The sequence below is a fragment of the Apium graveolens genome, chromosome 1 (genome assembly GCF_009905375.1).
Source record: "Apium graveolens cultivar Ventura chromosome 1, ASM990537v1, whole genome shotgun sequence".
Lineage (NCBI taxonomy): Eukaryota > Viridiplantae > Streptophyta > Magnoliopsida > Apiales > Apiaceae > Apium > Apium graveolens.
The window spans coordinates 196,501,542-196,520,269 of record NC_133647.1 but is presented as its reverse complement, the minus strand read 5'-3'; the positions used below and the strand labels follow the sequence as shown (position 1 = coordinate 196,520,269).

Here is an 18,728-nt window from a genome sequence, read left to right as displayed (position 1 = left end):
CTGAGAAAAAAAGATCTAGTTGAGGATGTGGTACCCATTTGCCTCATTATCTGAACAGTATCCAGAAATGTTAGCAGCTTCACACAATGCAGCTCGCCACATTTCTACCTTTCTTTTCTTCATCTCATCATCAACAAAGAAGCATTTGCCTAACCATTTATGTAGCTCACCAGCATCTGCATAATGGACCTTTTGATGTCGTACGAATGAAGGATCGACATTATAAAATACAGGAAGAACTATTAGCCCTAGTTTTTTCTTGCATTCGAGGATCTCTACAAGCTCATCCAAACACCATCTTGAAGAAGCATAGTTTTTCGAGAAAATTACAATACAGACTCTTGCTTCTTGGATAGCTTTCCGCAGTCCAGGGGAAATTTCTTTTCCTCTAGGTAAACCGTTGTTATCTATAAAGACTTGTAAACCAGCCGATTTCAGTGCATTGTATAGATGATCTGTAAAACTTTTTCGCGTATCCTCACCTCTGAAACTCAAGAAAACATTGCAGTTCCTTTGTAGGAATGGATACGAAGAAGGATCAAACAAAGAGGTAGCTCGTTTACGTAATGCATCCATGAATAGAAGGCAATAAAGAAAGTTATAAACAAGGTATTTTATAACGCTGTAAAGCAAATAGTTAAGTTGTTTTCCAGTAAAATAACAGCTGCCTTACTCATATTTTAGCAAACCTTTGTCATTTTATTCCTAAATTTTGTTTTTGTCCTATGGTAGTAACTGAGCAGGAATTCTGGCCGGCTGGCTAATCATAATCTCTTAAGTTGCTTCTATGAAATATCAGATTCAAAATCTAGTGTCTTGAAGTCTGTGTGATTGTTAACTATCTTTATTGTCGCCAACATAATCTCTTAAGTTGCTTCTATGAAATATCATATTCAAAATCTAGTGTCTTGTAGTCTGCGTTGTCTGCTTATATTCTAGCAATCTGCCCCTCGATGTAGGACAACTCTTAATGAAGATAATTGTCTGCTTATATTCAAGCAATCTGCTCCTCCCACAAACGATGTAGGATAACTCCTAACACTTTTTTTCACATATTCAAACTGCCTTCAAGCTCACTAACAGCCAACTAATGTTCAGCTCCTCCCACAAACGATGTAGGACAACTCCTAACACTTTTTTTCACATATTCAAACTACCTTCAAGCTCACTAACAGCCAACTAATGTTCAGTTCCAGCTCATGCACCAGTTACTCTAAAATCTAAAGGTATTAGAGAATGTCACTAACAACTAACTAATGTTTAGCTCCAGCTCATGCACCAGTTACTCTAAAACCTCAAGGTATTAGAGAATGGCCCTTCCAGGATCTTATATTATTCTAACACTCCCCCTCACTCGAAAGCCCATTTATGGGTCGAAGAGTGGATCACGGGTGCCAATCTTTGGGGCATAAATTTGTCTTTCGTGTCCCTCATAAATTGTGAGAAATATTGGGGGTGGCAGGGATCGAACCTGAGTTCTCTGCCAGCCTGAGCTCTGATACCATGTCAAGGAACCAGTTACTCTAAAACCTCAAGGTATTAGAGAATGGCCCTTCCAGGATCTTATATTATTCTAACATTACCTCCGAGAAACTAACAGAATTGCAAACAGTCAGTTAATTGGGATTTCTAGCAGCTAAATTGGTGATATTTGTGATTCTTCCTTTCAATTTCCTTTTCTTTCTCTGTAATCACCATGGTTGTTTACTGTTTAGTGCTTAAATTTGTGATCGCGCTTGTACTTAAAATGTTTACGTTAAAATCAATGAAATCCCAACTTGTACATCAGTTGGTAACAAATAATGTTTTTGCTCTCATCTTTTATCACTTAAAAATAGAATCATGAAGTTGCTCTAGTGCTTTTACCACCAGGTTCGCGTCGGGTCTTGATTTAGGATTTTCTGAGAGGCATTTAAGTGCGACGGAAGAAGCTCTTGACGCGGCTTTAACTGTAATCTCGCCTTTGATGCGTGCATCCATAACATCTAAATTCTTACTCTTGTTGGTAAGGTAAGGCTTAGCCCAAGAAACGAGGTTCAGTTTCTTTTTTAGAAGGAAATTTTCACATACTCTTCTTCCTGTCCATAATTCCAGGAGAACAACTCCAAAGCTGTAGATGTCGCTCTTCATTGTTAGATGACCTTCACAAGAAAATACGGGCATGAGAGTAGACAGAATGCAAAATGAGAATGGGAACGAATGTGTTATACATATGGATTATGTTAAGTAACCAATGATAACTCCTGGTGGCGGGGCTGCTCCTTCGACGCCGTCCTGGATCCTTCGCCGCTGTAGAGGTGTAGTTGTGGTTGGGTTCCTACAAAACAACACCGGAAGGGGGGTTGGAGTCCCGCGGCGCCTCCGGCGTGAGAGTAAGAACTAGCTTTTTGGGAAGATGAGGATGAATATGAATGTACGGTGGCTGTGTGTGTATATGAGTGTGAAAGAATGATTAACCCCAAAACCTCACCTTCTTGGGCTATTTATAGCCCAAGGATAGGGTTTTAGGGTTGGTACCTTTGAATCGTAGCCATTGGTTCTGGAAGCGGAGGACACCTGGCGGGAGTGGATGCTTTACATGTGTCAGTGCGGGACTGGCCGAGGAATGTTTTGAGGATCCTCTGACACGTGCCTTGATTATTCCCATGATTGATGCGTGACAGTTACTCCCATCATGTGCTTGGGTCAGCGTCTCACATGCTGGGATTACTCAAGGTTGGGGTCGCGGGACTGGACTAGTCAGGACTGTAGTGTTAGGACTAGACTGAGTTGGGAGGCCAGGACTAGTCCTCCCAGGAGCTGTATGGAGTTAGGAGTCTAGGACTAGTCCTTCCAGGAGCTGTATGTAGTTGGGAGCCTAGGAGTAGTCCTCCCAGGAGCTATGTGGAGTTAGGAGCCTAGGAGTAGCCCTCCCAGGAGCTATATGGACTATCATGTGCCCCTCACTCCCTTATGCAGATTTTCTGGATGGGGGAGTGAATTTGGGTATGTTTGTAGAAATGAGCTTTTGATTGTTTTGTTAAAAGAACTTGAGCTTTTCTTGCCCCCCAGTCCGGAGTTCGTTGAGTTCAGCGAATCAGGACTAAGGTGGTTGTCTTTAGCAGGAGTTAAGCTTTTCTTGCCCCCAAGTCCGGAGTTCGTTGAGTTCAGCGAATCAGGACTAAGGTGGTTGTCTTTAGCAGGAGTTGAGCTTTTGTTGCCCCCCAGTCCGGAGTGCGTTTAGTTCAGCGAATCAGGACTAAGGTGGTTTTCCTTAGCAGGAGTTGAGCTTTTCTTGCCCCCAGTCCGGAGTTCGTTGAGTTCGGCGAATCAGGACTAATGTGGTTGTCTTTAGCAGGATTTAAGCTTTTCTTGCCCCCCAGTCCGGAGTTCGTTGAGTTCAGCGAATCAGGACTAAGGTGGTGTCTTTAGCAGGAGTTGAGATTTTGTTGCCCCCCAGTCCGGAGTTCGTTGAGTTCAACGAATCAGGACCAATGTGGTTGTCTTTAGCAGGAGTTGAGCTTTTGTTGCCCCCCAGTCCGGAGTTCATTGAGTTCAGCGAATCAGGACTAAGGTGGTTGTCTTTAGCAGGATTTGAGCTTTTGTTGCCCCCAGTCCGGAGTTCGTTGAGTTCAGCGAATCAGGACTAAGGTGGTTGTCTTTAGCAGGAGTTGAGCTTTTCTTGCCCCCAAGTTCGGAGTTCGTTGAGTTCAGCGAATCAGGACTAAGGTGGTTGTCTTTAGCAGGAGTTGAGCTTTTGTTGCCCCCCAGTCCGGAGTGCGTTGAGTTCAGCGAATCAGGACTAAGGTGGTTTTCCTTAGCAGGAGTTGAGCTTTTCTTGGCCCCAAGTCCGGAGTTCGTTGAGTTCAGCGAATCAGGACTAATGTGGTTGTCTTTAGCAGGAGTTGAGCTTTTGTTGCCCCCCAGTCCGGAGTGCGTTGAGTTCAGCGAATCAGGACTAAGATGGTTTTCCTTAGCAGAAGTTGAGCTTTTCTTGCCCCCTAGTCCGGAGTGCGTTGAGTGAGAGGATTCCGGACTTGGAAGTTGAAACGGTTTTGGGGTTTTTCCCCCCAATTATTTGAATTATTACAGCTGTAAGGATGTGGAGAGACGTGCTGTAATAATTACTCTTTAATAATTACTGCTTATGATGGGTGGCTGGGATCGTGCCACGTGGCGCGGATGTCGGATTTTTCACTGCCTCTATAAAAAGAGGGGCTGCTCTAGTCCTGACTAATGGCTTGTCCGGACTAGTGGTTGCTTTTAGTTAGAAAATTAATTCTAAGTAAAAGTTGGTTGCTCTAGTCCTGACTGATAGGTTGTCCGGACTAGTGGATGCTTTTAGTTAGAAAATTAATTCTAAGTAAAATTTGGTTGCTCTAGTCCTGACTGATAGGTTGTCCGGACTAGTGGATGCTTTTAGTTAGAAAATTAATTCTAAGTAAAAGTTGGATGCTCTAGTCCTGACTAATGGCTTGTCCGGACTAGTGGTTGCTTTTAGTTAGAAAATTAATTCTAAGTAAAAGTTGGTTGCTCTAGTCCTGACTGATAGGTTGTCCGGACTAGTGGATGCTTTTAGTTAGAAAATTAATTCTAAGTAAAAGTTGGATGCTCTAGTCCTGACTAATGGCTTATCCGGACTAGTGGTTGCTTTTAGTTAGAAAATTAATTCTAAATAAAAGTTGGTTGCTCTAGTCCTGACTGAGAGGTTGTCCGGACTAGTGGATGCTTTTAGTTAGAAAATTAATTCTAAGTAAAAGTTGGATGCTCTAGTCCTGACTAATGGCTTGTCCGGACTAGTGGTTGCTTTTAGTTAGAAAATTAATTCTAAGTAAAATTTGGTTGCTCTAGTCCTGACTAATGGCTCGTCCGAACTAGTGGTGGATTTCTAAAAATATGCAAGTTAAAGAGAAAGCTTTTCATTGATCATTCATACAATATAGAATGAGAAACATTTTGGTTGGTTGCCAATATTGTCTACAAGTGTTTTGGTTGCTTTGTTTGCTTTACTACTGATAGAATTTCCTTAGCCTTAGTCCATGCCAAGTGTTTGGGACTTCTGAGGCATCCATGTTCAAGAGCTTGTATGTTCCTGGCCTGAGGACTTCTTTGATCTTGTATGGTCCTTCCCATTTGGGCATTAACTTTCCGGTGTTTGTGGGGTCTGATGCTTCAGTGTCTCGAAGGACTAGGTCTCCAACTTGGAAGTTTTTGACTCTTGACTTCTTACTGAAATGCTCTCTTGTTTTCTCCTTGTATTTTTCCATTCTTTCTACAGCTTGGTCCCGGACCTCATCAATTAGTTCCATGTTTGTTTTGAGTCCTTCTTCATTTGCTTCTTCTTCGAAGTGTATTGCTCTGTGGGAAGGAAAGCCCACTTCAATGGGCAGCATTGCTTCTGTTCCATAAGCTAGTTTAAATGGAGTTTCTCCCGTGCTTGTCCTTGGACTTGTCCTGTAGGACCAAAGTACGCTTTGTAGTTCTTCTGGCCACTTGCTTTTGCTTTCTTTGAGTCTTTTCTCGATACCTCGGAGTAGGATTCTGTTGGTTACTTCTACTTGCCATTTCCTTGGGGATATGCCACTGATGATTTTTTGTGCTTGATCCCGCGCTCTTGGAGGTAAGACTCGAACTCTGATCCGATGAATTGGGGCCCATTGTCTGATACTAGGACTCGTGGTATCCCGAATCTCATCAAAATGTTGTCCATAAACTTTATGCAGTCTTGTTGATTGATTGTCCTCATTGCTTTTGCTTCAACCCATTTTGTCATGTAATCAATGGTGACTAGTAGGTACCTGAGGTCTCCTTTTGCTCGAGGGAAGGGTCCCATGATATCAATACCCCAAACAGCGAAGTAGATAGGTGACAGGACTGAGGATGGTAGGACTGGGCTTATCCGGGACACATTGCTGAAGAGCTGGCACTCCTTGCACTTCTTGACGAATTCTATTGCATCCTGATGAATTGTTGGCCAGTAGTAACCTTGTCTTACGATCTTATGAGCTAGGGCTTTGGCAGACATGTGGTCACCGCATATTCCTTCATGTACTTCTGTCAAGCAGTACTTTGCTTCTTCTGGGCCGATGCACTTCAGGATTGGAGATGAGAAGGTCCTGCGGTAGAGTACTCCTTCTTCGAGGAAGAACTTGGTTGCTTTTGCTTTCAATCTTTGAGCTTTTCCTTTATCTTCTGGGAGCTCCCCTTTGTCCAAGTAGTTTATGAATGGAGTCATCCAATTTTGGGTGCTTTCTATTTCCAAGACCTCTCCGGAGTCAATGGATGGTCTGTGGAGTTCTTCGAAGTAGACTGAGCAGTCCAGATCTGATGAATTCCGGACTAATTTGGATAGGATATCCGCTTCTTCATTTTCTTCTCGGCATATCTGGAGGACTTGGTGGCTTGGGATTGAGGCTAAGTAGCTCTGAACCAGCGCTTGGTACTTCGCCAGAATAGGGTCCTTCGCTATGTATTCTCCGTTTGTTTGCTTGACCACTATCTGGGAGTTGCTGTAGATTTTTAAGTTCTGGACCCTTAGAGTCCGGGAGAGCTTTAGTCCTGCGATCAACGCCTCATATTCTGCTTGATTGTTTGTTGCTGGGAAGCTGAATGATATAGCTGTCTGAATCTTAAATCCTTCTGGGCTCCTGAGTATGAGTCCGGCTCCTGACCTCTCGGTTGTTGAAGAACCATCTACCTTTAAGGTCCAGGCTCCCAGACTAATTTCCTTTTTTGGCTCCTGATCCGTGTCCATTGTCTCTTGGTCTTCTTCCGGGAAGTTGCATTCGATTATGAAATCTGCAAGAGCTTGAGCTTTGATTGCAGTCCTGGGAATGAAGCTTAGGTTGAACTGGCTCAATTCCACAGCCCAATTAACGAGTCTTCCCGAGATATCTGGCTTGTGGAGTATTTTCCTTAGTGGTTGATTTGTCACTACTCTGATCTCCCTCCCTTGGAAGTAGTGTCTGAGTTTCCTTGATGTTGTAACCAAAGCAAAGGCAAACTTTTCCAATCTTGGGTATCTTGTTTCTGCATCTTTTAAGACCTGGCTTACATAGTAGACTGGTTGCTGTGTTCCATTCTCTTCCCTGATTAGGGCAGCTCCTACGGCTTGTGCTCCTGCTGACAAGTATAAGTAGAGAGGCTCTTCTGGCTCAGCTTTAGTTAGGACTGCTGGGTGAGAGAGGTAGGATTTGATTTCCTCGAATGCTTTCTGGCACTCTGGGCTCCAGTTTACCTCTTTCTTGTTGGTTGCTCCTTTGAGTAAATCAAAGAAATGTAAGCACCTCGCTGCTAGTCTTGAGACAAATCTCCTGAGTGCTGCTAGTGATCCTGCTAGTTTCTGCACATCTTTTTGGGTCCTGGGAGCTCTCATCTCCTGGATTGCTTTTATTTTCTCCGGATTGGCTTTTATACCTCTGTTGCTGATCATGAATCCTAGGAACTTTCCTGCTCCTACTCCGAAGGTGCATTTCTTCGGGTTTAGCTTGAGTTGGTTCTTCCTCAGATTTTCAAAGCACTCCTTCAGATCTTCCACGTGCCCTGGTATAGTTGTTGATTTAGAAATCATGTCATCGACGTAGCATTCCAAATTTCTCCCAATCTGGGTCTTGAATATCTTGTTCATGGCTCTTTGGTAAGTGGATCCTGCGCTTGTAAGCCCGAAGGGTAGCATCACATAAGCGTATACTGCTCTGTGAGTTATGAATGCTGTCTTAGGGATGTCCTTCGGGTTCATCTTTATCTGGTTGGAAAACCCGAAGGGTCGCTGTTCGACTCCTGCTTAGGACCAAGTCTTTGGAAAACCGGATTTGCTTGTCCTTCTTGGCTTTGGTTGCTTTGCTTGAATTTCTTGTCCTGATGGTAACCCCTTTTCGGTCGGTCATCAGTGTTTTTACTCCTAGACCCTCCATTCCGGGTCATTCTCATTGCCTGGAGCACATCTGTTTCCTTAATGAATCTGACAGCCATGGAATAAGCTGCTGTCAGACTTTGCGGCTCCTTATTGATCAGCTCCACAATATACCTTTCGTTGTGCTCTGGGTCCAGGTTTCTTCTAAAGATGCTTAAAGCTTCTCTCTCATCCAGATTTGAAACTTTATTGATTGCTTCCTGGAACCGGCGCATGTATGCAGAGAGGGACTCATTGTCGTGCTGCCGGATCGTCTCCAGGTGACACATGTGCATTTCGTGCGTTTTGTTCGCCCGAAATCTCCTAAGGAAAGAGGCTCGAAATTCCTTCCAGGAGTGGATGCTGCGGGAGGGGATTCTGCTGAACCATCTCTGGGCCCCTCCCTTAAGGGTTGAAGCGAAGAACCTTGATTTCGTCAAGTCATTGTAGTTGTATATCTGCGCTATCTGCTCAAAGTAGTTCAAGTGCTCCTCCGGGTCTCCTAGACCATCAAAGGAGTCAAAATTGTAATGCTTCAAGTTCCGCTGCCGGGGGATAACTTCTAAGGAGTGGCTGAAAGGAGTGAGTGTTTCTCCAATCTCCACTCCTGATTCTCTGTCCATCTTCCTCTGCAATTCATAGATCATGTCTTTTAGGTCCTTCTGCTTCTCTTCTTCTTCATCATCAGAAATCAGCTCCGGAGTAGGGTCTCTCCGGGTTCTTTTGCTCCTAGACTTGGTCAACAGCTTCTCTTCTTCTAATTGCATTCTCTTTTGGATCTTTAGCTCGAGCTTTGCTTCTTCTTCTTTCCTGATTTGCTCCCGGACTTCTTCCAACTTTCTCTGTTTAGCAGCTTCTGCTTCTTTTTTGCCTTGATCTTTTTTGCTTTTCTTCCCCTTGGCTCCAATGCGGTCGAACACAGACCTCTTTGATTGCTGGGAGTCCCCGGATTCCTCCGGCTCCTCCTCTAGTTCTGCCTCTTCTTGGAGGCGGGTCTGCTCCTGTCGGTATAGTCTGATTGCTTCTGCCAGTTCATCACTTGTGAGGTTAGCCATGTGCTCTTCGACTACCGGGACATTTGTGTACTTGTACTGATTGAGCTCTATGAGGGTCCTGGCATCCCTTGTGTTTACAATTCTCTCCATTACGGGAGTGTGTAGTGGTTGTTCCTGGAATGTTTCTCTCTCGGCTCCTGGGTCAAGAGCCTGGGAGTGGTCCGGCTCCTGGACCTGAGCACTAGCAGATGGCCTCCCAGAGGTATTCTTTCCTGGTCTTGCCATTTCTCAATAATACCAACAACAAATAACAACAATATGGCACAGAGAATATCGGTCTAAGGTTGCTTTATGAAATTTGCAGAAACTACCCAAAATAACAACAAATACTAACAAATAGCTTCCTGGGAGCAGCTCAAACGATTTTATGGGACTATTCAACGATGAAGTACAACGCAAATGTTATATTCAAACTAGAACAATAACGATTAAAACTAACAATAGCTCACACGAACGTGGCTTAATCAACAAAACGGGCTCACACAAATGTGGCCTAAAGTAACGAGCGCATACAAACATGGCCGATATAAACAACATTCATGAAGGTGAATTCAGGGGCACCGAGACCCAAGGATGGAGACCCCTCCTTCTAGCGCCAAATGATAACTCCTGGTGGCGGGGCTGCTCTTTCGACGCCGTCCTGGATCCTTCGCCGCTGTAGAGGTGTAGCTGTGGTTGGGTTCCTACAAAATAACACCGGAAGGGGGGTTGGAGTCCCGCGGCGCCTCCGGCGTGAGAGTAAGAACTAGCTTTTTGGGAAGATGAGGATGAATATGAATGTATGGTGGCTGTGTGTGTATATGAGTGTGAAAGAATGATTAACCCCAAAACCTCACCTTCTTGGGCTATTTATAGCCCAAGGATAGGGTTTTAGGGTTGGTACCTTTGAATCGTAGTCATTGGTTCTGGGAACGGAGGACACCTGGCGGGAGTGGATGCTTTACATGTGTCAGTGCGGGACTGGCCGAGGAATATTTTGAGGATCCTCTGACACGTCCCTTGATTATTCCCATGATTGATGCGTGACAGTTACTCCCATCATGTGCTTGGGTCAGCGTCTCACGTGCTGGGATTACTCAAGGTTGGGGTCGCGGGACTGGACTAGTCAGGACTGTAGTGTTAGGACTAGACTGAGTTGGGAGGCCAGGACTAGTCCTCCCAGGAGCTGTATGGAGTTAGGAGTCTAGGACTAGTCCTTCCAGGAGCTGTATCTATTTGGGAGCCTAGGAGTAGTCCTCCCAGGAGCTATGTGGAGTTAGGAGCCTAGGAGTAGCCCTCCTAGGAGCTATATGGACTATCAACCAATCCGTCTAAAATCTTAATGTTGCAGAGGAAGGTCCCAACAGCATCTTATACTCTTTAACAGATTATAGTATGCATATGGAGTCTAACATATATAAATCACTTTCGACATTTGATTATGTGGAATAATAACCTGTAGCCAAATATTCTGGAGCTGCATAACCATATGTTCCGATAATCGTTGTAGACACATGAGTTCTATCATCTTCTGGTCCATCTTTTGCAAATCCGAAATCAGAGAGTTTTGCATTGTATTTCTGTGAATCCACAAGTAAAACTAAAATAGTAACGTAAACACCAAATGACAGTAAATTTTGATCCAGAAATTGTTTTCTTACCGAATCAATCAATATATTGGATGTCTTGAAATTACGATAAATCACATTTACTTCAGGACTGTGAAGATAAGCAAGCCCCTTTGCTGCACCAAGAGCAATGCTTACGCGAAGATTCCAAGAGAGCGGTAGAGAGTAAGTTCCCCCTGTTTTGATTGAATCAAGTAGCTACATCACAAGTTACCAAATTTCAGAAGCATCGATAATTTTATACAGCTCAATTCTAATACTGCAACAGCATGGTATACTTTTGAATTTAACTTATATTCTTGTAGGAAATACTTGACTAAATTAGAGCTACTAAGATTGAGAAACTCACTTTGGAATAGATGGTTTTCCAAGCTGCCATGAGGCATGAACTCATATATTATTAGTCGATGTTCCTCTTCTAGGCAGTACCCTATCAGCTTTACAAGGTTAGGATGACAAAGAGTCTCCAGACAATTAAGTTCCGACTGTTTTCAAAGAGGTGGATGGATTTCAGTTAGCATACTTGAACTTGAACAATTACTGGAATGCACCACCTTCTTAATTTTATCCGAAAAAGAGAAGTAACAGGAAAAATGTCGTAGATTTCAAAAATCGCAGTACTTACCAACCAAGCCTGGGTACCTAGGAATCCTCTTTGATTTAATCTCCTTATTGCAACAACCAGGCCAGTTCCCCATTTTGCAGCAGCTAATGTGTTCTCATGGACCCAGCCCTTATAAACAAAACCAGAAGCACCTTCCCCTAATTTACTTTCTCGACGGAAGTTCCTGGTAGCTTCCTTAAGATCATTGAACGTGAAACTCTTTAACTTAGATGACCACTGAGCTTCTTCCTGGTTCAGTGTTTGCATTACCGATGGATGTACTGGTACGAAGGTATGGCGATTGGCAGCCTGTAATTTACTACTCTTAACTGACAGTACACCAGTATCGTATTTTGATGTCTTTGCATTCCTACTGACTGAAAGAGGGAAATAGACTTGTATAACATTAATAATCAGTAAATGCTAGAAACATTATAATTACGAGTAGAACAAATCATACTTGCTAGTTCTTGTCATGGAGAGGAAAATAAATTTACTCTTGGACAATTTCACATGCTAAATCTGTTCTGATTTATGGCAGAATCTTGATCTTGAATCAGTTGCATACTAGCAGTTTCCTGTATGATAGAGTTTGGACTACAGTTTTTTAAAGATTTTTGCAAGTTTTTTAACATTGCTTCATAGGCTAATTGACTTAAATCAGTAATGTTTCTTTATCCAAGTAACTTGCATGTACATGTTGATGTATGTGAAGAGCTTAGGTTTTACCTGAGAATGCCTGAGCTGCAACTGAAAGAAGACCAGTTACCCTTTTTGTGAAAGTCATGCCAGAAGAAGACTGCATTTTAGGATTTGGAGCAGAATTAACATTGACAATCATTGAATAATCCTCGTCGTCTTGGTCATAATCAACAGGTAATATTGTCTCGACTATAGAGTAACCTGTACTCTTTTCTTGCAATGTCAGTGCAGACTCTAGACCGACCACAATCTCAGCCATAGTAGGACGGCGCTTGGGCTGACCATGTAAACACTTGATAGCAACATCCAAATACACATTTAAGGAATTAGAGGAAATGTTCACCTTGATGTTGGGATCAATAATCTGGCTCACAAGCCCCGTTTTGAAGCAGTGTTGTGCCAATCCAGCTAAATTCATCCGGTCTTCATCCAGACTTGTGTCCAGTGCTGGCCTTCCACACAAGACCTCGAACAACACTACACCAAATGCATAGACATCAGATTTCCTGGTTACTCTTTGAGTTGAGATATAGTATGGATCTAGGTAACCCGGTGTGCCTTTGACACAGGTGCTTACAAATGTACATGTCTGATTTGCTGGACCTATTTTGGACAATCCAAAGTCTGAAATTTTAGCCGCTAAACTCTCATCAAGCAAAATGTTTGTAGTCTTCACATCTCTGTGTATAACTCTATTCTCAATGCTTGTACCAGTGTGAAGATAGTCTAGTCCATGTGCAGCCCCTATGCAAATCTTGAGACACTGCTCCCATGATAGAGGAGGAAAAGAAGTATCGCCTTTTCTGACCCTTTTATGCAGATGATCAGCAAGTGTTCCACGAGACATATAATCGTAAACTAGGATCATCTCCTCACAATCATCACAGTAACCAACAAGGTGGACTAAATGACTGTGTTGAAACTTAGAAAGCATCTCAATCTCCATGTAAAATTCCTTGCTTCCTTGCTTAGACGTCGATTTCAGACGTTTTATAGCAACAACCCTCTGTTTAAGGTCAATGACACCTTTATAAACCATTCCAAACCCACCCTTTCCAATTAGCAATTCATCATGGAAGTTGTTTGTTGCCAACTTGATGTCTTGAAGTGAAAAGCGACGACACAATTGTGGTAAAGACAATGGTAAGCGATTAGTTTGCTCAGCTTCTCGATTAGCTTTCTGTGCTTCTTGAAGTTTCTGAAGCTTATAAACCAAGATATTCAGTAGAGTGATGAGAATCACCACGCCGTTTGAGCTTTCTGTCATTTTCTACGATTTTACGAGGATAATCACTGTAAAACCAGAAGAATGCTATTATCAGGCAGCCTAATAATGCTGCAACTATGAGAACTCAATAATAAGAGAACAGAAAAAGAGTCAACTGGTGTACTTCCTAGATCATTTCAAGAATCAATTCTTGATAAGATTAAAACTTTTACTTAAAGAAAGACGAAGATTGACTGACACTGTGACACATTTAAACATGTACATACAGACAAACAAAATGATTAGTTAAATGTGGAACTGTTTTTTGTACTTGCTCTGTTGTCTTTTTGCATGCTTCAGAGTTTGAAAAGCACTTGCAGAAAATTTAACATACTCACTCGAGAGCCCATTTTTGGGTCGAGAAGTGGAACAACGTACACCTATTTTTGGGACAATATTCGCCTTCACGTCCATAATAAATTATGAGAATATTAGGTGTGGTAGGGAGTTGATCAGACATGACACTTGGAATTTCTTGCATGTCGATGAAGTGGCGAATGCAGAAATAATTTTCAGTGAATTCGTAATATAAATTTTTGAAAAAACCATTAATAACTCAAAAAGATAAAACTTATTATATCAAAAAGTCTTAAACTTAAAAAATATAACATGAATTTTTTAGGTTCAAAATTTAAGTTACATAATGTGTTGGATCTTGAGGAAGGAGTCATAGAGGATACAGATAATACTTATAAAAAAGAAAGGTGAAAAATGAAAGCATGAATATGGATTTGAGAACTTCCCTCTCATCCACAAGCATTCCTTGAATATTGCATGGCCTTTCATGCACTGTTTTGTTCAGACATGCAATACTATCTCAACAACCTTAAACAACACTTTCTCTTTTCTAATTCTTATAATTGCTATCTTCATTATTATTAGTAGTCTTTTCTGAGTATGAGATGAAAACAAGAACATAGAATGGTTAATTTATATTCTTTCATTCTTGTCATTGTTCAATTGGATTAGTCCTGATAGTTTGTCTGTTGTACAATATGGAGCCTGATAGTTCAAGTCCACCCGAAAACAGCAGCGAGAAGAATGATGAACAACAGGATCATTGTGAAGGAGGAGGAGAAGTTACAGAGGATTTAAAGCCTAGTGATGGAAGTGAACAGAAAGAAGAAGCAGATAAGCAGAGAAATGATGAAGAAGGTGATCAACAGGATCAACCCCCTGATATTGTTAAAGTCACGGATGAAATTGATCAGTTTATCGCTCTTTTATCATCAGATAAAGGTGATGGTGATAATGAGCCCCCGAAACTTCCTGAATCACTTGAACAATATGCCTTTCTTGCAGAAGCAAAGATAGCAAACTATGATATGTCAGATGTTCCTGTCAAATGGAGCGAGCTTCCTGAAGAATTATCGACTAGTCTTCTTGGGAATGTAGCTCGGATTCACAAGTTATGTGTTTCACTTTCTAAATTCTCCTCAGAATCAGAGTATGCAACGACTCTCAATCGCTTTGGAGGCATCCTTCAACGTGCCTTGTCGTTCTTTGAAGAGGAATTTAGGTTACTACTTGAAGAATGTAATGTCAATGACATTGAGTACTCATCTGATCCTGATCCGGAGAAAGAGCCTCCAGTGGTAAATTATTTTCCAGGATATTCAGACGATATCATAGCCAAACTGCACAGTCTAGGGCATGCATTGATATCAGCAGGACACGAAACAGAATGTTGTCAGTTGTATTTCCTGGAGCGAAGAAAAGCATTGGACACGACATTTGATAGGCTGGGATACGAAAAGAGCAGCATTGATGATGTGCAAAAAAAGAACTGGGATGCTATGGAGAGAGACATTGCTACCTGGATCAAAACTTACAAGGAATTCTCGAAAAATATCTTACCATCAGAGAGAAACCTCATTGAATCTGTCTATGCAGGACACGAATCTGCATCCCTTAACTTATTCAGAATACTCTCCCGGTCCTTTTTGATTCAGATTCTCAATTTCTCAGAGGCTGTCGCCATGACAAAGCGTTCTGACGAGAAGCTCTTCAAATTTATCGATGTCTACGAGGCCCTACGAGATCACATTCCAGCCTTAGACGGAGTATTTCCTGCAGATGATGGTGTTCACGAGCTTATCAAATCAGACGCGACATTGACTCGTTGCAAGCTTGGTGAAGCACTTATTTGCATTTTTCGCGAGCTTGAAAGCAATATAAAGACCGAGAGTGGAAAGACTGCAGTCCCAGGAGGCGCGGTTCATCCAAGCACACGTTACACACTAAATTACCTAAACCTATCTTGCGAGTACATGGAAACATTAGAACAAGTGTTCAAAGAGCATCAGAAAATCGAGAGGGCTGATTCGAACAGGACAGGCCCTGAGTTTGAAGCACCAAAAAATCAGTCATCAAACAGTAATGAAGAGGTCACTGCACAGTCCCCATTCCAGTTACAATTAATAAGAGTGATGGATTCACTGGACTCAAATCTCGAGGCCAAATCGAAGCTGTACAAGGATCCATCACTAAGCCTAATATTCCTAATGAATAATGGAAGGTACACTTTACAGAAAGTAAAAGGATCACCTAATCTAAAAACTGTGATGGGAGACTCGTGGATCCGAAAGCGATCATCAGACCTTAGGTCTTACCACAAGAGTTACCAACGAGAAACATGGGGAAAAGTATTACAATGTCTAAATGCAGAAGGCTTGACTGTCCATGGTAAAATATCGAAACCAGCATTGAAGGAAAGGTTCAAAAGTTTTAATGCAATGTTCGACGACATACACAAGACACAAAGCAGTTGGTTAGTGACTGATGAACAGCTTCAGTCTGAGCTGAGGGTGTCAATATCATCATTAGTGATCCCAGCTTACAGGTCCTTCATGGCCAGGTTCAGTTCAACATTTACGCCAGGCAGGCAGACTGAGAAATATGTCAAGTACCAGCCCGAGGATATCGAGACTTATATTGATGAATTGTTTGATGGAAGCTCTGGAACCCAACCTAATAAGAAGAAGTGATCATCATAAGAACAAATTTATCGAATCTCTGTGTATTGGAACAAGTTTTTTCTCTCTTTTTTTCTTCTTCTTTGTCTTTTAAGATGCTCAAACTTATTGCAATGCTAACTAGCTTAATGTCAATTTTTATACCTGCTGTATTTTTTTAGTTATCTGATACCTTAAGAGACTGTATGTGCCTTGCAAGTTTTGTCACAAGTGTTCTTGGCTATCTGTGGGAGTGAATTTATGATAGCTTCTGCTGTGTTTTAGTTGTTTGCCTTGTAAATGTTCTTGTTGAAATGACAAGTTTAACACCTGAGAATCTGCAAGAGGGGACGCTCAGGACCGTCAATTAGGGTGTGCAAAAAGTCCTACGTCGTAGGCCTTCAATTTAAAAGGACCCCGAAATTATCAAATACGTATAGTTATTTTGAGTATTTAGTAGTTTTGGACACTTTTAACGCACTCGTTTATGAATTTTCAATAGGATAGCTAACAATTAAGTAAAATGAGCTCGACCCGAGTTTTAGGTTGTTCGGCTCGAACTCGCTCATTAACACTCAAAAAATTATAATATATCCTGAACATTTTTAGTCATGAGTTGGTGTTTCGAATTTTTTAAAAATATTTTTCATCGATCCAACCGTATGGATGTCAAGATATATATACAGTATATTTTAGTGATATACCAAAGTTTCCAAAAAAAAATATTTGATAAGTTATTTTCACAACGGTTCACCTCATTTTTTTCTGACTCGGCTCGACTCGTTTATGTTCGCGAACAAACTCGTGTTCGGCTCGTTAATTAACGAGCTCGAACTCAAACACAATTTTTGTCGATTAGAAAGCTCAGCTCGGTTCGTCAAAAAAAATAAAGCTTTGTTTTGTTCGGTCAAAACTCGGCACAGCTCGGTTCTTTGTTCGTGAAGAGCCCTATTCTAACTTGTGTTGAAATTATTTTTTGATTCATACCAAAAGTTGAGACGGGGCTGAGGACGCTCCCAGTGCTTTAAAATTGCTTGTCGAATCCTCATACATGTCGAAATTACGAATACTGAAGGATTAACAAGCAAAAGATGATACATCATTACAGCTTATGACTCCTCGTAATCGAGCAAAAATACAAAATTAAAAAAGACACACGGGTATGGGTTTGGTTGCGGAGGCCCATGACTCCTCGTAAGGCTGCTTCAAACATGTGGACCTACTTAACGTTATTCTCAATACTCCAATCATAAAAGTCCATTTAAAGCCCAGCCCAAATGGCTCTAATGAGATACCCCATGTGCTTAATGGACCCAAGCTTACAGTAAGCATGACAAATCCAAATGCAAGAGGACAAGCTGAAATGGTGATGATGTGGATGTTACATGAGTACAATGCGTGCAACATCAACATCATACTAAAACCTCTCTTTCAACTAAGTAAGATTATTTTTAAAATATTAATATAAGATTATGGACATATCGTCGTTTAAGTCTGTTTAGAGTAACTGGTTATTTAACGAGATATCAGAGTTTATGTCACATTTTACTATCCTAACATTCTTACAATTTATGTAAAAAGAGTCTTTAACACGTTTGGTAATTCAAAACTCGTTAAATTTAATTCAATTAACTTTCGAGATTCGGTTGAGTTAATTAATTGTGTCATAATCCTTACAATTAAAACACATAATTTATCTATTCACTAATTTTTTTGTGAATAGATTTAACAACAAAAATTAATTATTTTTTCCGCGCTTAAATTTTTGACCTGACAATCGCTTGAGGGGGGCATTGACCGTATAATTTTAGCAAAAAAAAAAATCTTGTTAGTTGTTAAGTTTTTTCTTAAACAACTAAACCAAGATTAGAACAAATTTTCTTGTTCCTTTTCTACCAACTAGGTACACAACAACCCTAAAAGGCTTGTGATGAAGTGTATGGAAAATGATGGACTCAAACACGTTAGAGCATTAAAGGCAAATCTAGAGAAGTATATTTTATACATATAATCATGCTCATTTGTGGGGTTCTATACATCATTTGGTCAAGATATACAAGGGTCACTACCAAGCGGTACACGAGCCAAACTGTTTGTCAGCTATTCAAACTCATTTCGTGAAAAATTTGAATTCGACTCGGTAATAATCGAGTCGAGCTCGAGTTCTAGCTTTTCAAATTTTTAATCAAGCGGAGCTCGAGCTTCAAATTATTCGGCTCGTAAAGTTCGCGAGTCTTATCGAGCCTCTATTATTTTAAAATTTTTATTAGAAATATATTTTTATATAAATATTTAATATTTTTATATATTATTTATTTATTATCGAATCGAACACGAGCCGAACTCAAGCCGAACTCGAACCGAACTAGTCATATTTCGAGTTTTAGTTAATATTTAATGAATTTAATTCGAGTTTTCGAGCCGAACTCAAGTCTAGCGAATTTTTTACGAGTCAAGTTTCGAACATGAGACTATAAGCTCAATCGAGCTCGAGTCCAAAATATTTCAATCGAGTTCGAGCCAAACATAACGACGTAATCAAACCGACAGTATTCGACTCGGCTCGGCTCTATTGTATCTAGGGCTGAGCATTCGGTCGGTTCGGTCCAAAACCGGACCGAACCGAATAGACCGAAAAACCGAATAGTCATTTTTTCTTGGACCGAACC

General features: G+C 41.3%; 1 protein-coding gene across 1 annotated transcript; it reads left to right on the top strand.

Moving 5' to 3' along the window:
- The first annotated feature begins 13,763 nt into the window (after positions 1-13,763).
- LOC141723842 (exocyst complex component EXO70C2-like) lies at positions 13,764-16,396 on the top strand. Its single transcript, XM_074525763.1, has one exon. The coding sequence runs from the start codon at positions 14,101-14,103 to the stop codon at positions 16,090-16,092; it is 1,992 nt and encodes a 663-aa protein (XP_074381864.1). The 5' UTR covers positions 13,764-14,100; the 3' UTR covers positions 16,093-16,396.
- The last annotated feature ends 2,332 nt before the right edge of the window (positions 16,397-18,728 follow it).